This window comes from Alosa alosa, chromosome 5 (genome assembly GCF_017589495.1).
Source record: "Alosa alosa isolate M-15738 ecotype Scorff River chromosome 5, AALO_Geno_1.1, whole genome shotgun sequence".
Taxonomy (NCBI): Eukaryota; Metazoa; Chordata; class Actinopteri; order Clupeiformes; family Clupeidae; genus Alosa; species Alosa alosa.
In genome coordinates, this window is record NC_063193.1 from 20175182 (window position 1) to 20189669 (window position 14488).

Below are 14488 nucleotides of genomic sequence, written 5' to 3' on the forward strand. Positions count from 1 at the left end.
GTGACACACCGGCAGTGATTCTAAAGTAAACACTGCACACCTCGAGAAGGCATTCCGAGAGAGAATGACTTTCACGCCCTGGTGGCCTTTTTTCAGACTGCCTTACAACAGACACCAGACAGGAGAATGCATGGGAAACGGAAAATGGCAACGTCTGATTGGACTAAACAAGTCACTCGCTCAGTCACCAGGAAGGCCCACCCTGACTTCACACAGACAGAATCCTTTTGATGAGTTTCATGAGTGTCTGCTCACGTTTGCACTAGGAACACACTGACTAGTCGTGGAGTGCGTGCCCTCCCCCCAGACTCAAACTCACATACACTATCCCTCAAATGTCCAGCCAAATAGAAACGTGCTCTTTCTGTGTGGGCTGCCTATCTTTGGTATGGAAATGGGTAACAGGAATTTACTCACCCTCCCTTAATCAAACAGTAACTCTCTGACCTTTTCTTGCAGAGGTCCAGAAAGTCATGCATGCAGTCATCAGGCATTCAGATAGCCTGAATTTGAGTGAAATTTCTCCTGGACTACTGCATCTGACAAAGACTTTACAATCACTGTATGCATTCTGAAAAGGAAGCTGCATTGAAGTTAAAAAAGAAGATGATATCCAACAATCATATTTACTAAACTGCACTCAACTCAGCTGCCATCCACCCTTACATATCAGAGTATTTTTTTTCTTCAAGGATTAAATATTTCCCTTACATTTTAGAGTAGCCTGATTGAGTTTTAGTGCTGTTAGTTACTGTAGTGTTAAATGTATGTTTTTTTTTACAAGAAATAGTAACAAGTTTAAAGCTACCTACTCCACAGAACACAATTACTTCTGAAGGTCCAAACTATAAACTAACAAATACATGTATTCAGGCCATACTCACACAAGTTTATAATGATACTTTTTCTAATAAGACACTGAATGTTTAACATATTTTGATAGATGGGCCCCACTACACATAAGAATGTCTCAAATAACCTCAGGAATATGACCAAATTACAAAATTGAAAACATTTGAAAATATTTTTATTTTAGAACTGTTTAAATAACATATTTCCCCTGATTCACACTGTCTACTCATTTCAGCGTTCATGCTGTGAGATAAGTGCTGACTTTAATAGGAAACAGATTTTTAAAAATGTACTTTTCGCCCTTGGGCAATGTCATAGCGTTGGCGCATAAGGGAGTGGCTTTCTTTATGGGCGTCTCTTAAAAGCTTAAAACTATATATAAATAAACCTGCGGACACATTGACTAACAAGAAGTCACTTGGCTGACAACACATACAGCGAGGAGAACTGAAAGACAAGAATATTACCATGTATACGAGATCAAACAGCATCGTATTGTCTTTACCGACAAATAACTTTTTCCAGGAGAACTTTTCCTTCGCCTCAATGCCACGGAGCAAAGAACCAGAGATTTTCACCTTCGAGCAGATTCCTGCTCAGGTTCAGCACCGACCCGCTGCGGTTCTCCGCCAGCGGAGGAAAAACACTCGGGTCATGTACCCATCGAACGTTCGTAAATACCTTCCACCAGTCGAGAAGAGTGCTGCCAAGCGCTGGCTGGTGATTCTGTGCCTGGTGGTGTTCCTACAGATCTGGACCGAGGAGGGGGTCATTGACACGCAGACCGAGAGTGCCGTTCTGGACTCATCGTGCGAAGAGACACCCTTCGGCCAGTACCAGGTCCTGTCGTTCCAGTCCGCAGAGGAGCAGGCGCGCCAGATGAGGAGCGACTCGGTTGAGTCTCCAGAGAAAGAGCAGGAACGTCTTTCCAGCGAACAGAACACATGGGGCACGCTGCTGAACACCACTTGCCCCAGCTGCATGGAAGAAATCAAGTGCTCGCCAGGGCAAAACACAAACAATGGCTACGTCGTCGCTCTGCTATATACAGTTCACCACACACTGGGAAGCGACAACTAAAAAGAACTGACACTTGAGTCGCCGAGACCCAACACAGAACAAACTACAACTGCCTCACCCGGTTGAGAGACCGAACAGAGAGGGCTTGTGCCCCCCGTGAAGGGCAGACAAGAGAAACACTTTGATGGCCATGGCCTGAGTGGATCATAGATCTACACACACAAATTGAAGGGACACTGAAGGGACTGGCACTGATTGCTGACGTTACCTTAAAATGACACTTGAACGGCTTATAGATACATACTTGAAATTGCTTTGAAGGTAGAAATGACAGTTGTGAAATAACAGAGCCTTACGAGTAGACCTTAGTCTAGGTACTTGCATAACTCCTGAAACCTGCTTGATGATGTCATGTTTGACGTTTGTGTGTGTATTTACTTTTAACTGACACTACTTGAATTGAACACTAATATTGTATTATTTTTTGTGAAGTTGTTTTAGTTATTTATTTAATATGTTATTTTAATATGTTATTTATTTAATATTTTGGGCTTATTTATTTGTGAACAATGAACGTAATATAAATTAAATATGTACAAACTACTTCTTGGTCTCTGTGTTTTCTGGTTTCAAAATAGCATCAAACATACAAAAATGGCAAAAAAGTCAATTACAAACAATCAACCAGGTATATTCTGTTCTATTCAGTTTGTCTTGACAATACAGTTATGAATAAATGGTTAGATCATTAGACTTACAAATTGTCAACAGGATGTCAGATAAAACAATTTGAAACCTGATAATTTAGACATAACTGTTTGTCACAGAACCACTCATTTTAGATCCTTGGGATCAAAAGTGATGGCATAGCTGAGATGCCGATAGTGAGACTTATTTTCACAAATACTTGGTTGGTGGAATGTTTGGTAGTTTGGAAACATATGGATATTGTCACAGATTCTGGATAATATTATAGGCCTACTGGCGAGAAGCAACAATTTCTTAGCAATCACATAAAATGTCATGGCATTGGATATTAATAATACAACTCAAGACACCTAGACTCAGGTAAATAATAGCAGGAATTAAATGGTGCTTTTGCCATGCACTACTCTGCATGCTGAGCTGTGTGTGTACCCAGGGCAGGACAAGTGACAAGACCTTTCTGAATTAACTGGATCTCAGAGGAACACATAATTGCCAAAGTGAACTTTATTGTCAATCAACCATGCAAGAAGCTGTTGCACAGTGGACAGGAATTGTGTTTCTCCACACTCCATGTGCTGGTTTGTAACAACATTCAACAAAAAGAGGTAGTGCGCAGACAGGTACAGACAAATCACAACAAAGACAGACATTTGGTATTACAGCTTACATGCAGACAAATAGTAGAGACAGACAGGACAAGGTATTGCACAAGTTAAAAGTAAAAAATGTGCACAGTGTGTCAGAGATATAAATTATGAGGTATATTAATGAAGGAATAGTGCAAAGTGCTGGAATGAGGGAACGTGCAAGGTGTTCATGATATTTTCTTGAGTGAGTTGAGTAGCCCGATGGCCTGTGGGAAAACACTGTAGCTGTTGGACAATACACACCAATATTGTCACAAACAAATTCTTGAATTTCCCCTGGGGATCAATAAAGTATCTATCTAGCTATCTATCTATCATGTAGTTATTCAGGACGTAATGTAGAGCACAGTTAGATCAAACCAGGGATGGATTACTGCACGGGCCTACCGGGCCCAGGGGGCCCTGAAGCCTTTGCATGGAATCATTGCCTCAATATCAACAAATCAGGATGAAGGCTAGAATCTGATTAAATTTAGTATTGGCCATCCCCAAAATGCACCAGAATACAGGAAATCACATCAAAAAAATGTAAAAATTTCTGGGGGAGGACCCCCAAACCCCCTCTCCCACATATACGACAATAAGTGGGGGGCCCTTAATACATCTGGGCCCAGGGGCCCGAAAGTTCATAATCCGCCCATGGATCAAACTGTTAATTTACAGTTATGTGACCTACAGCTAAGAATTACCAAAGTACGCAGGAAACGAGTTGAGACTGATACAAAAATATATTTATTTTCCAAATTGTCAAGTTTGTCACAAGCAGTCTCTACAACGAGACTAATAACATTCAAAATGTATTAGTTCAATATCCTAAAAGTTCTGTATACATATAAGTCTTTAAAAAACAATGACAGTTTGGTAGGGCACTCAATAGGCTTCAAGTTTACAAAAAGCCTCCACAAAGATCAACCAGGACAGGGTCTCCTCACAATAAATAGTGGCACACAGGACACAAAAGAAAACAAAAGAAAGGGAAATGTATGATTTACAGCACAGCAAAAAATGGCCTGAGCCAAGGTAAGGTGCACTACAAGCTGAGCAAACAAAGGTGACCAAAGCAAACACTTATACAGATACTTTAAGAGTCTGCTAAATGCTCACAGTGCAAGTGTACTAAGTAGGCCTACAGAGTTATAGCAAATCTAATTCAACCCGAGTCATAGACCCCTATGGCTCAGGAGTAGCCTACCAGTTTCCAGTATGGATGAGCCAAGTCAATGGTTAATCCCGTTAGTAAATCTATGAACTAATACCGCCGGGAGCATAGACCCTATATGCCCCCGGAGTAACAGTCTCCCGTATGGAAATACCGTGTGAATGCACCAAGCAGCCGTCTATAAACTAATACAGCCGAAAGCATAGGTCACTATGCCCCGGACTAAGTCTCCCGTATGGAAATACCGTGTGTATGTGCTAAGTCAGGAAATAGCCGTCAGTAACTCTATGAACCAATACAACCGGAAGCATAGGCCCCTATGCCCCCGGAGTAACAGTCTCCCGTATGGAAATACTTATGGTTAATCTATGATTTCAATGTTTAGTTTCAATGTAGCCTACAGTGCAATCCTGTGCAACGAGCCAATAGGCCTTCAAACACCAGTATGGACAAAATCAGTGTGGCATTCAGTAAAAGAAACGAACAGAACGAAAATAAACCAAGACAAAACAGTGGCTATTATCACTACCAACACAGTCGTTCCTAAAACAGATACAACCATAGTTGGTAAACTACAACCATGCACTATGAATGCAGTAGGTGTAAACTTCAAATGTTTGTACCTGCTCCACGCTGTTGACATAAACTCCCGAACCCCTGCATTAAGCAGTCCAACCTCCGTGTGGATGCAGCTCGCACTATAACAGTTGTTACGACTGAACTGATGTTAGTTAGTGCACTTAGAACAAAACGGGAGGTCATACCTAATATGCCTAATGGACACAGCAAGGAACCTCCAACGTTCGTTTGGCATATCCCTTGTCCATCAGTTACTATGTGCCCAGTCTAAAAGTTAGACACTTGACTACCACAGCTACAATACATTTCTATGTCTGCTCAAACATAGCATACCTGTGTGAAAGCTCTAAACCCCCACAGTAGTCGTCCTAAACGAGATGCTTTGCTTCGTTGCTGAACTGAGGACAAGTATTCTACCAGCGACGACTCGGCAAAAGCACAGGTGTTGTGAATGACAAACGAGATCAAACGATACTTTGCCACGGACACGAGAATTCATCCCGTCAATCACTGTCAAAGTAAAAGCCCCCCTCCCCAAATCAACAAACAGCTCCTGCTGCAGGCTACAGTTAGAATAAAGTTGTGGAAGTATTTAGGCCTACTGAAACACTCTAATGGACAGATTCTTTATTGTGACTTCTATTTTTGGAAAGAGCTATCTCACTTAGCTGGTTACAAATCTATGTTTGCATTGTTTATACACAGTTCTCTATTTCAATATTTAGGTTTATTTGGCGTCCAAGTGTTTTCTTGTTATTTAACTCAACTGACCTGGAAAGAGACAATGTTATTTTACAAAAAACATTGGAAGTAAAATTCATAATTTATTTTGTAATGCATTTTACATCTTTTGTTTTTGTTCCTTTAAATATAATCTTGGTACTGCATAACAATGACATTCATTCTTGCCTTTAGGGATAAAAAACAACAACAACATTAAATGCAATATCTTTCCAAACTCATCCAAAGGCCTGTATGTGTGTGTGGGTGCCACACAGAGAAGAGCAGGAGGGGCTGACACGTGTTAGTGCTGTTTGTCACTGTTTATCTTCCCCATGTGATTGTTTAGCCTGCATTTGATATCTTTCATTCTTCTCCAACAGTGGGCAGGCCTGGGATGGTGGTGCCTCAGGCCACAGTTCCAAGGAAGGAAGCTACACCAAGGGTGGAAACTCCCGACCACACTTACTTCCTCCTGCGTGCAGTGGTTGGTTTACACTTCAGCCGACTCAAACCGGATAGGTAGGAGAGGCCACTTGACAAACACGCGTACTCAACACAACAGAGGCCCTGCCTTCCCTACCCCCTTCCCACCTCACACACACACACACACACACACACACACATAGACACACATTAAAACTCCCTCCTCCTACCACTCGAATCTTCACAGTTGGTCGGGCATTCCTGAGCAGTGAGTCAACCAGAAGCTGTGCTGATGAAACTGGGGGAGAGGCTAGCAGTGCGGGAGGGGAGGGGTATGAAGGAGGGGGGGAGAGAGAGACAGAGACGGAGGAACACACATGTGATTGGGCAACAAGATGAAGGGGAGATTTGATGATCTGGCCCATACAGGAGAAATGAGGCAGAAAAGGCAACCTGTTCAAACTGGTGCAGAAACATAATAAAGAGAGTGAGTTAAAGGAAGACTGAAACTCTGTAGTAGAATTCCATGGAATCCACACTTACCCTGGACAAATATTGTTCATCTTTGAAGCTTTAGTTATTTTTCTTTCACAGCAACACGTATTTTGATTCCCCCCATCAACCATTCTCTTTTCCAATTTACTGATGGCAATCGGTACAAACTTGTGCAGACAGAAAGCTCATCACAAAGATTTAGACAGAAATGGCTGATAGAGTTTGAAGAACTCCTACTTAGGAATATAGTTCATCTTTGAGGATAAGATGATTTACTGGTAGTTGCAAATGTCTAGCTATTTATAGCAACAAGTCTTGACTTTTCCCCCCCATCACCATTCCCTTTTTCATTTTACTGATGGCAATCTGTACAAACTTGTGCAGACATATAGCACATCACAAAGATAGAGAGAGAAACAAAGGCTGCTACAAAGAATATCAAATCTTCATTGTCTCTTAGCACTGAAGTTTTTTGAATTTTGAAGCATAGTTTCCTTACTATGTTTAGTAACATGTCTTTGACTGGGCCCCCATCAACCATTTTCTTTTTCATTTTACTGATGGGAAACTGTCTGAACTTGTGTACAGGTACTTGGCAACACAGAAAGCGCAAAACAGAGATGGAGTGGGGAAAAGAATAGCTCATTGAGAGTGTGTCACATTCCACTGTCACTTCAACAGAAGTCTTGTGGAATGTTGAATGTTGTTGTTTCATGCTCATATAGTTACTATTTTCTGCCTATTTATAGCTACATGTCTTTGACTGGTCCCCCATCAACTATTTTTTGTCCAGTTTACTGTCAACTGACAAATGAGCTCTCAAGTGCACTAAACAGTCACCTTCTTTGATCTGTTTAATGTCCAAAACAGTTTCTACAAGGGGAGGCTGAAGAGTCAGAAGAATGCAGCTGGAAGAGGAAGGAAGAAGGAGGAAGAGTATGGTGGAGGGGAATCTGCAGGATCACATGGCTAACTCCACGGACTGCGGTGGCTTGGCTAAGCAAGACGTGCCCTCTAAGCAAAACACTGCCGCAAGTGACCGCCATCAAAACGAAGCATGCTTGCTGAGGGTGTGAGGTCTGAATATGCTTGGTGAATGTGCCCTCTGGGATACACTTAGTTATGTCCATTTATTCCTGCTGCCTGTATGGTGTATGTGTGTTATTTAATACTGAATTTACAGAGTATTTATTGTGTCCATTTGTGTCTTTTAACTAACCTGTGAAGCTTAAGACACATTTCCACATCTGTGAACAATAAAGAAGACTATATTATAAAACAGTTACAAGCCTTTAAGAAATTACTTTTGAAAACATAATGCTATTGCACTGCAAGTAGTGTAATACTCAATTTATATTATCTGTGAAATGAAGTTGGGTGGGGCGGTGCAGGGCGATTCCAAAGGCCCTGCATTGACAGATGACCAACATTCTTATTATAGGGAAATAATAAAGAAGGGCATACATTGTTCAGTGCCACATGTATCCTCTGTACCTTTGTTCTTGTGTTGTCATACTTTTTACCTGTAAGACTGATATTTCTTGCAATGTCATCATGAATGCAAGCTGTTGGGGGTTGTGTATCCTTCAGTTGAAATGGTTTAGTGCAAGTTGTGATGAGTAACGACCTTTCTCTTTTTATAAGTGTTGCGCTCAGCAAAAAATGGCACACCTTTTTCTTTGTGAATGTGTCACATGCAGTTCTCACAGGGACTAACTTAATTTAGCATGGAATGTGAGATGGAATTTATGCTATAAATAAAATATGTGTGAATGGTGTTGCCAACTATGTGAAACATGTTGAAGTTTACATTGCAGGCAGAGGAAGTAGGTGTGAGACACCGAGAGAGGTGGGCGAGTTTCACCTTCACATTTGGTTTCTTCAAAAAAAAAAAAAAATTACATGACAAAGCATGTTTCTAGAGATCCAGAGAGAGGCATGGTTTGCTTTAAAGTATGACTGGTATGAAAAAGGAAAGGCTCTCTGTGAACATGTTGACATTTCAAATATGGAATGACAGTTGACTAAACAACTAGCAGAGGTTTGGAATGCTGTCTCAGTTCCGTTTCATTGTTCTTTCAGAAATTATTTTCAACCTGAATATTTCTGTTGGTATCTCCAAACCAAACACGCCCAGTTGGCCTAGGTGTGCCACCTGTGACTAAAGTGGATAATTCACCCAGGACTTCAATGGTATTCGAGATGATGACTTTCATTCAAGTAATACTTCAGCAGAAAGGAAACGGTTTGAGTTTGGTAATCACACACATGCTAAGCTGAATTGGTCAATTGGTTTCTGTTCCTCAATTTGAAGCAGCTATAGGCCTACTCTGACAAGCTGCGTTTAATTCCTAATAACTTTTTATTTTACTTTTGTCTAATGAATTCAAATAAAGTTTGGGGAAAGCACAATTATTTGGGAGACTTTATTTTGTGATATACCCTATAGATAGTATCACAAATCTTTTGGGATGGATTGACCGTAAAGACTGACCGTAGAGACTTCCTGCCACCTTCAACCCCCGACGACTATTTCCTCTGAGGGACGATGTGGCAAATTTGTGACTTAACAGAAGAGAAAATAGATTTTATGGAAATTCTCATATTATCAAGGTGGTACGACTGATTTAAGCAGAGGTGGAAAATGTCCAGCTTCAGAAAGTAAAAGTCCAACCATAGGTTCTACCTGTGCACTTAACACAGGTGATTTCACTAATTAGCTGCTCTACCTGGCTGAAGAGTTGTGCTAATTAGAATCAGCTGGTTTAAGTTAATGATTGGCACAGATTAATGTATGTGACTTTTACTTTCTGAAGCCGGACTTTCCCACCACTGGATTTAAGCATCTAGTGAAGACTGGCATGATGAAGACTAATTGTGTATAAGACTAAATGTGACTCAAACTATGGCCATTTCACACTGAAAAGGAAATCTTCAGTGTACAACTGCAATCAGTGATCAAGGTCAACCACGTAAACTTCCTATCGATCTATATGTTTGTATACAGGCCCTGTTTTTCATCCAGAGTTCCGTTCTGACATCATATCCTTCCCCCCAGATGAAAGATTCCGACTGTGTTTTTAAAGCTTTTTAAAGCAAACAGCTCTTATGCCACCTGTGGAAGTGCCGGAACAGTCCCACACACGCAACCATTACAGCTGTGTTGCAGCATGGATACACATACACAAACAGACCTGCTCTAACTTTCCTTAATGTTTCCTCAGCTACCCACACAGAGTGAAAACACCATAAACAAGCTGCAAGTGTGTTCAAGTCAATTACCTTATAGCCACGTGTACACATTTGAAAATGACAGCTGGGGATTGAATAAAAAGTTGAACTTGTACCAAAACTGTCTATATTACGAGAGTAGTATACCCTGCTATTGTGTGTATTGACATAAGAGCGCCACACCCAGAAAGGTGAGGGGAGGGCGAACTCCACACCTCACTGAAAAAGAGGCCTACTGAACATTGATGTGACACAGAGATTACAGAGAGCTATGTGAATAACTGTACTGTATATGTAACACTAACATCAACTCCTCCATGTTATCTGTGAAGTAATCTGATTTGTTGACATACGCTAAATGTTTTGTCAGTATTTTTCAAATAATTGTTCAGATAATGTAAGCAGTGGGCATTTGTGGCATTGTACCTATAAATGAGTCATCAAAAGTTAAGATATAGTTTGTTTAAATTGTGATATACAAACAATAATTACTTCTTTAAGGCTGCATATTAGGGCCAACTTCCTAATTAGTGGGGGTTTGATGGCAGAGGTAATCACACACACATAGTATAAGTATAAGTAAGTATAAGTATAAGTATAAGTATAAGTATAAGTATAAGTATAAGTATAGTACTCTTTTGATTCCATGAGGGAAATTTGGTCTCTGCATTTATCCCAATCTGTGAATTTGTGAAACACACTCAGCACATAGTGAACACACAGTGAGGTGAAGCACATACTACGCAGTACACACTACGCAGTACAACACACTACGCATACTCCACACTGAGCTGCTTGCTACAGCGGCGCTCGGGGAGCAGTGAGGGGTTAGGTGCCTTGCTCAAGGGCACTTCAGCCGTTCCTACTGTAGGCCACGGCTGGCCCCACATGCCCAGTATTGTGCAGCAAACATATTGCCAAAAAGGAAATGACTAAGCCTTAAAAGGTTCAATAGTTCAGTGATAACTTTCTGACATTATGATTTGACTGACATACAGTATAGTATGAAAGAAGGATGTTATAACAATAATTAGTAATAATAGTAATAGTTTAGTAGAAGTATTTCATATAGATATAATGAAATTAAATTAGAGAGAATGAGAGAGAACTTTCTGTTAATGGGCATGACGACACTGATAACAATAACTCTTCGTTAGTCACACACCACCTTTGAGAAATGGTGGCATTGCTTTCAATGTCGGCGTAGAATGCAACTTTTCAACTTTTCCTGAGAACCCACAATGAACCATTACATGTAGGAACTGCAGTCTCATCAAGGCCTGTGGCTGCAGGTTAAATAAAAAATATACCTTCAAGTCCTGTCATGTGTCTATCTGTCTATCAAACACATGCTCACACAAGCAGAGCTTGTGTTGAAAAAAAGAAGAAATCGCTCATTTAAAATGCTACCATATCAGATATTATATTGGACCCTTTATTTTGATAGACTTTATTTGTATGTCAGTCATTGCCATGTGCAAGGATAGACAAATACTGGCTCATAAAATGTAACAAAGTAAAATACAAAATACTGATGTGAAAAATGTATTTTATTAAAATACAAGTAACCCACACAATAATAATGGTATACCAACTTTTAAAAGAAACAAGGCATATTATTGAAAACGTATCCCCAAGAGACAAGAAATGCTATTTTCTAATTGGCTGGCAGGGGGTTATTAATTCTGTATACTGGGGCACTATGAAGTAGATCTGGTAAAAAAATGTAATCAGTGTCCCATATCAATGTAAACGATGATTGAACTGACAAGAAACAGACTTTGCATTAGTGGAATCAACTGTAACATATAGCAAACCCACCATCAGTTCCGTAACCAATGAATGTAGTAAGACAAATTTAATAGGTCGTCGGCCTCTTTTTAAACTGAACAGCATTTCCCTTTTTGTGCTATAAATGCATGCCAATTGCCCACATACAGTACATGACTGCCAACATGGGGGACAAACAGAATAACATCCTGTAAGGTGTCCCGATATACAGAATTAATTAACTTGATGGAGAAAACTCTTTTTACATCGGGGAGGTCTTCGCGTGCGTCTCCTCCATTATTTCTGCATACATCAGCGGATGTTATCCCTGGCATAAATCCTCATGACAAATCCATTATTAAGTGGTTTTAATGGTCTGCTGTCTGCTGTAGTGTGAATGAACATCAGCTATTAGGTACTAAAGGGTACTAAAGGTAAAGGTGGGGTCCATGTCCTAATGTTCTCCCTCAGTATCTTATCTGTATCGTTTTTAATTTTTAGTTTTGTAGTACTTGACACACCTGACAATTCAAGCTCCTGAAGTTAGTTACTTTTTCATTTTTTTCAACTTTCAATGTTCTAAGGGGATGATGAAACAGAAAAGACAGATATAATGCTTCTAAGTTGTCTACAGGGTGACATAAGTATAGTAAGTATAAGTATATATACTCTTTTGATCCCGTGAGGGAAATTTGGTCTCTGCATTTATCCCAATCCGTGAATTAGTGAAACACACTCAGCACACAGTGAACACACAGTGAGGTGAAGCACACACTAACCCCGGCGCAGTGAGCTGCCTGCAACAACAGCGGCGCACGGGGAGCAGTGAGGGGTTAGGTGCCTTGCTCAAGGGCACTTCAGCCATGCCTGAAAATTGATCCATAAAATTGATGGCACAAACAAAACAATTGGGTTTACAACCCATGTTGACCATTTTGGCTCCCTCAGTTGACTTTTAATGAAATGGGGGTAATGAAATTAGTATTTTTATGGACAAATTGCTATAGGTCAACTTTAGAGCTGAATATAGGGAATTGCCCAGGATATCATCGGGCACCCACCATATTCTTATGGAGTAACCCCTAGGCAACAAGAAACAGCAAAGAAAAAAACAAACTTTAACCGACAAAACCAAGTTAACCAAGATTCTGGCCTTTGGTTCCCAGACTATGCTTATTGTAATGGTTATAGGTAGTGCATTTAACTGAGTGATGAATTTTGGCTTAGAGAAAAAATTACAGATTTTATAGAAGTATCTAAATATTGGAAATACTCTAAATACAATCCCTCATAGTATTTTGTTACAAACTACATTAAATTTGTTCCAATCCTGCAAAATACAAATGACAAAATATGCTAAAGTAATTAAATACATATTTAAGATACATATAATTAAAATACTGCCCATGTCTGTGTTAGACATAATTTCACCTGTAAACACAAGTAGGCTACGAGCCTGAATATATGAAGTAGGATATGGATTCACTTAAATTGAGGACAAAATCGGACAGGAACTAGTGTGTGATATGCAGTCAATTGCTGGCACATGAGAGCATGAAACCTAAAATCAAAACCAAAATGTTACATGGAAACCAAGCACCCTGTCAAAGACAAAGACTTGACAAATGTAATGCCAAACATAATGTTCCAAAAAATAGGCCTACAGGCACTTCGCGTGGTCACTATGAATGACATCCTGTAAAAATACTGATGTTTGTCCTTATTTACGCTTCTCTCATCCTCTCAAAGGAACTCTGGATCTCATTCATAGTGACCATTGGATCCTTGGTTACCTGTATGACCAAGGGCCCTTTGTCAGTTTGGCTAAGCGGACAGATCTAGGGAGACTGTTGGTTGTTCCAAACTTTTCCATTTGAGAACGATGGAAACTACTGTGCTCTTGAGCTCTTTCAATGCTGCAGAAATGTTCTTGTATCCTTCCACAGATCTGTCTTCACACAACCCTGTCTCGCAGGTCTACAGACAATTCTCGACCTTGTGGCTTGGTTTTCACTCTGACATACACCATCATCCGAGAGACCATATATAAAGAGATGTGTGTCTCTCCTAACAATGTCCAATAAATTAATTTAGGCACAAGTGGACTCCAATCAAGTTATAGAAGCATCTCAAGGACCATTGATGAAAGCAGGATGCACCAGAGCTCAATTTTAAGTGTCATAACAAAGGGTCTAAATACTTGTGTAAATTAAATTATAAATATAGATTTACAAAACACTCCAAACACCTGTTTTTTTGTGGAGTGTTGCGGTATTGTGTGCAGATTGATGAGGAAAAAAATTAGTTGAATCCATTTTAAGATGAGTCTGAAACAAAACAAACTGTGGACAACTTAAAAGGGTCTGGAAACTTTCCGGTTGCACTGTATATTTTTTTGCACTATGAGAAGAGGATATGTGTCATATTATGGAAAATTCCAGTTAAAGATGCAGTCTTTTAATATAACCTATGACACTTGCTGGGTTGTCACTGTCCTGACTGTGAATTGTCACTAATTGTCACTATGCCAGCCAATCAACAATGCTTTTTCAGGAGCATGAAAGCAGGGGGGCATGTGAATGACTGTTGACAAAATGACAAATAACAACACCAGAATCAAGGACTAATGCCCCTAGTGGATCTAAAAGAATCTATTTCATTTCAGGGCAGAGAAGCAAGTGAGTTTTAGCACAGAGGGTGACTGCTTCCCCCTGCTGGGCATAATGTGGTTTGTCTTGAGAATTAAACAACAATTATGTGAGAGCAGGCAAGACAAGCTTTATAATGCATGTCATACCGAGAGGCAAATTCAACATGCTTACATCAATAAAACTAAATATATATATATATATATATATATATATATATAATAAATAACAAA

At 40.0% G+C, this 14488-nt stretch overlaps 1 protein-coding gene across 1 annotated transcript; it reads left to right on the forward strand.

The window, feature by feature from the left end:
* The first annotated feature begins 1256 nt into the window (after window positions 1-1256).
* Window positions 1257-2457, forward strand: LOC125294719. The gene has a single exon (XM_048243674.1). The coding sequence runs from the start codon at window positions 1321-1323 to the stop codon at window positions 1930-1932; it is 612 nt and encodes a 203-aa protein (XP_048099631.1). The 5' UTR covers window positions 1257-1320; the 3' UTR covers window positions 1933-2457.
* Window positions 2458-14488: the final 12031 nt, after the last annotated feature.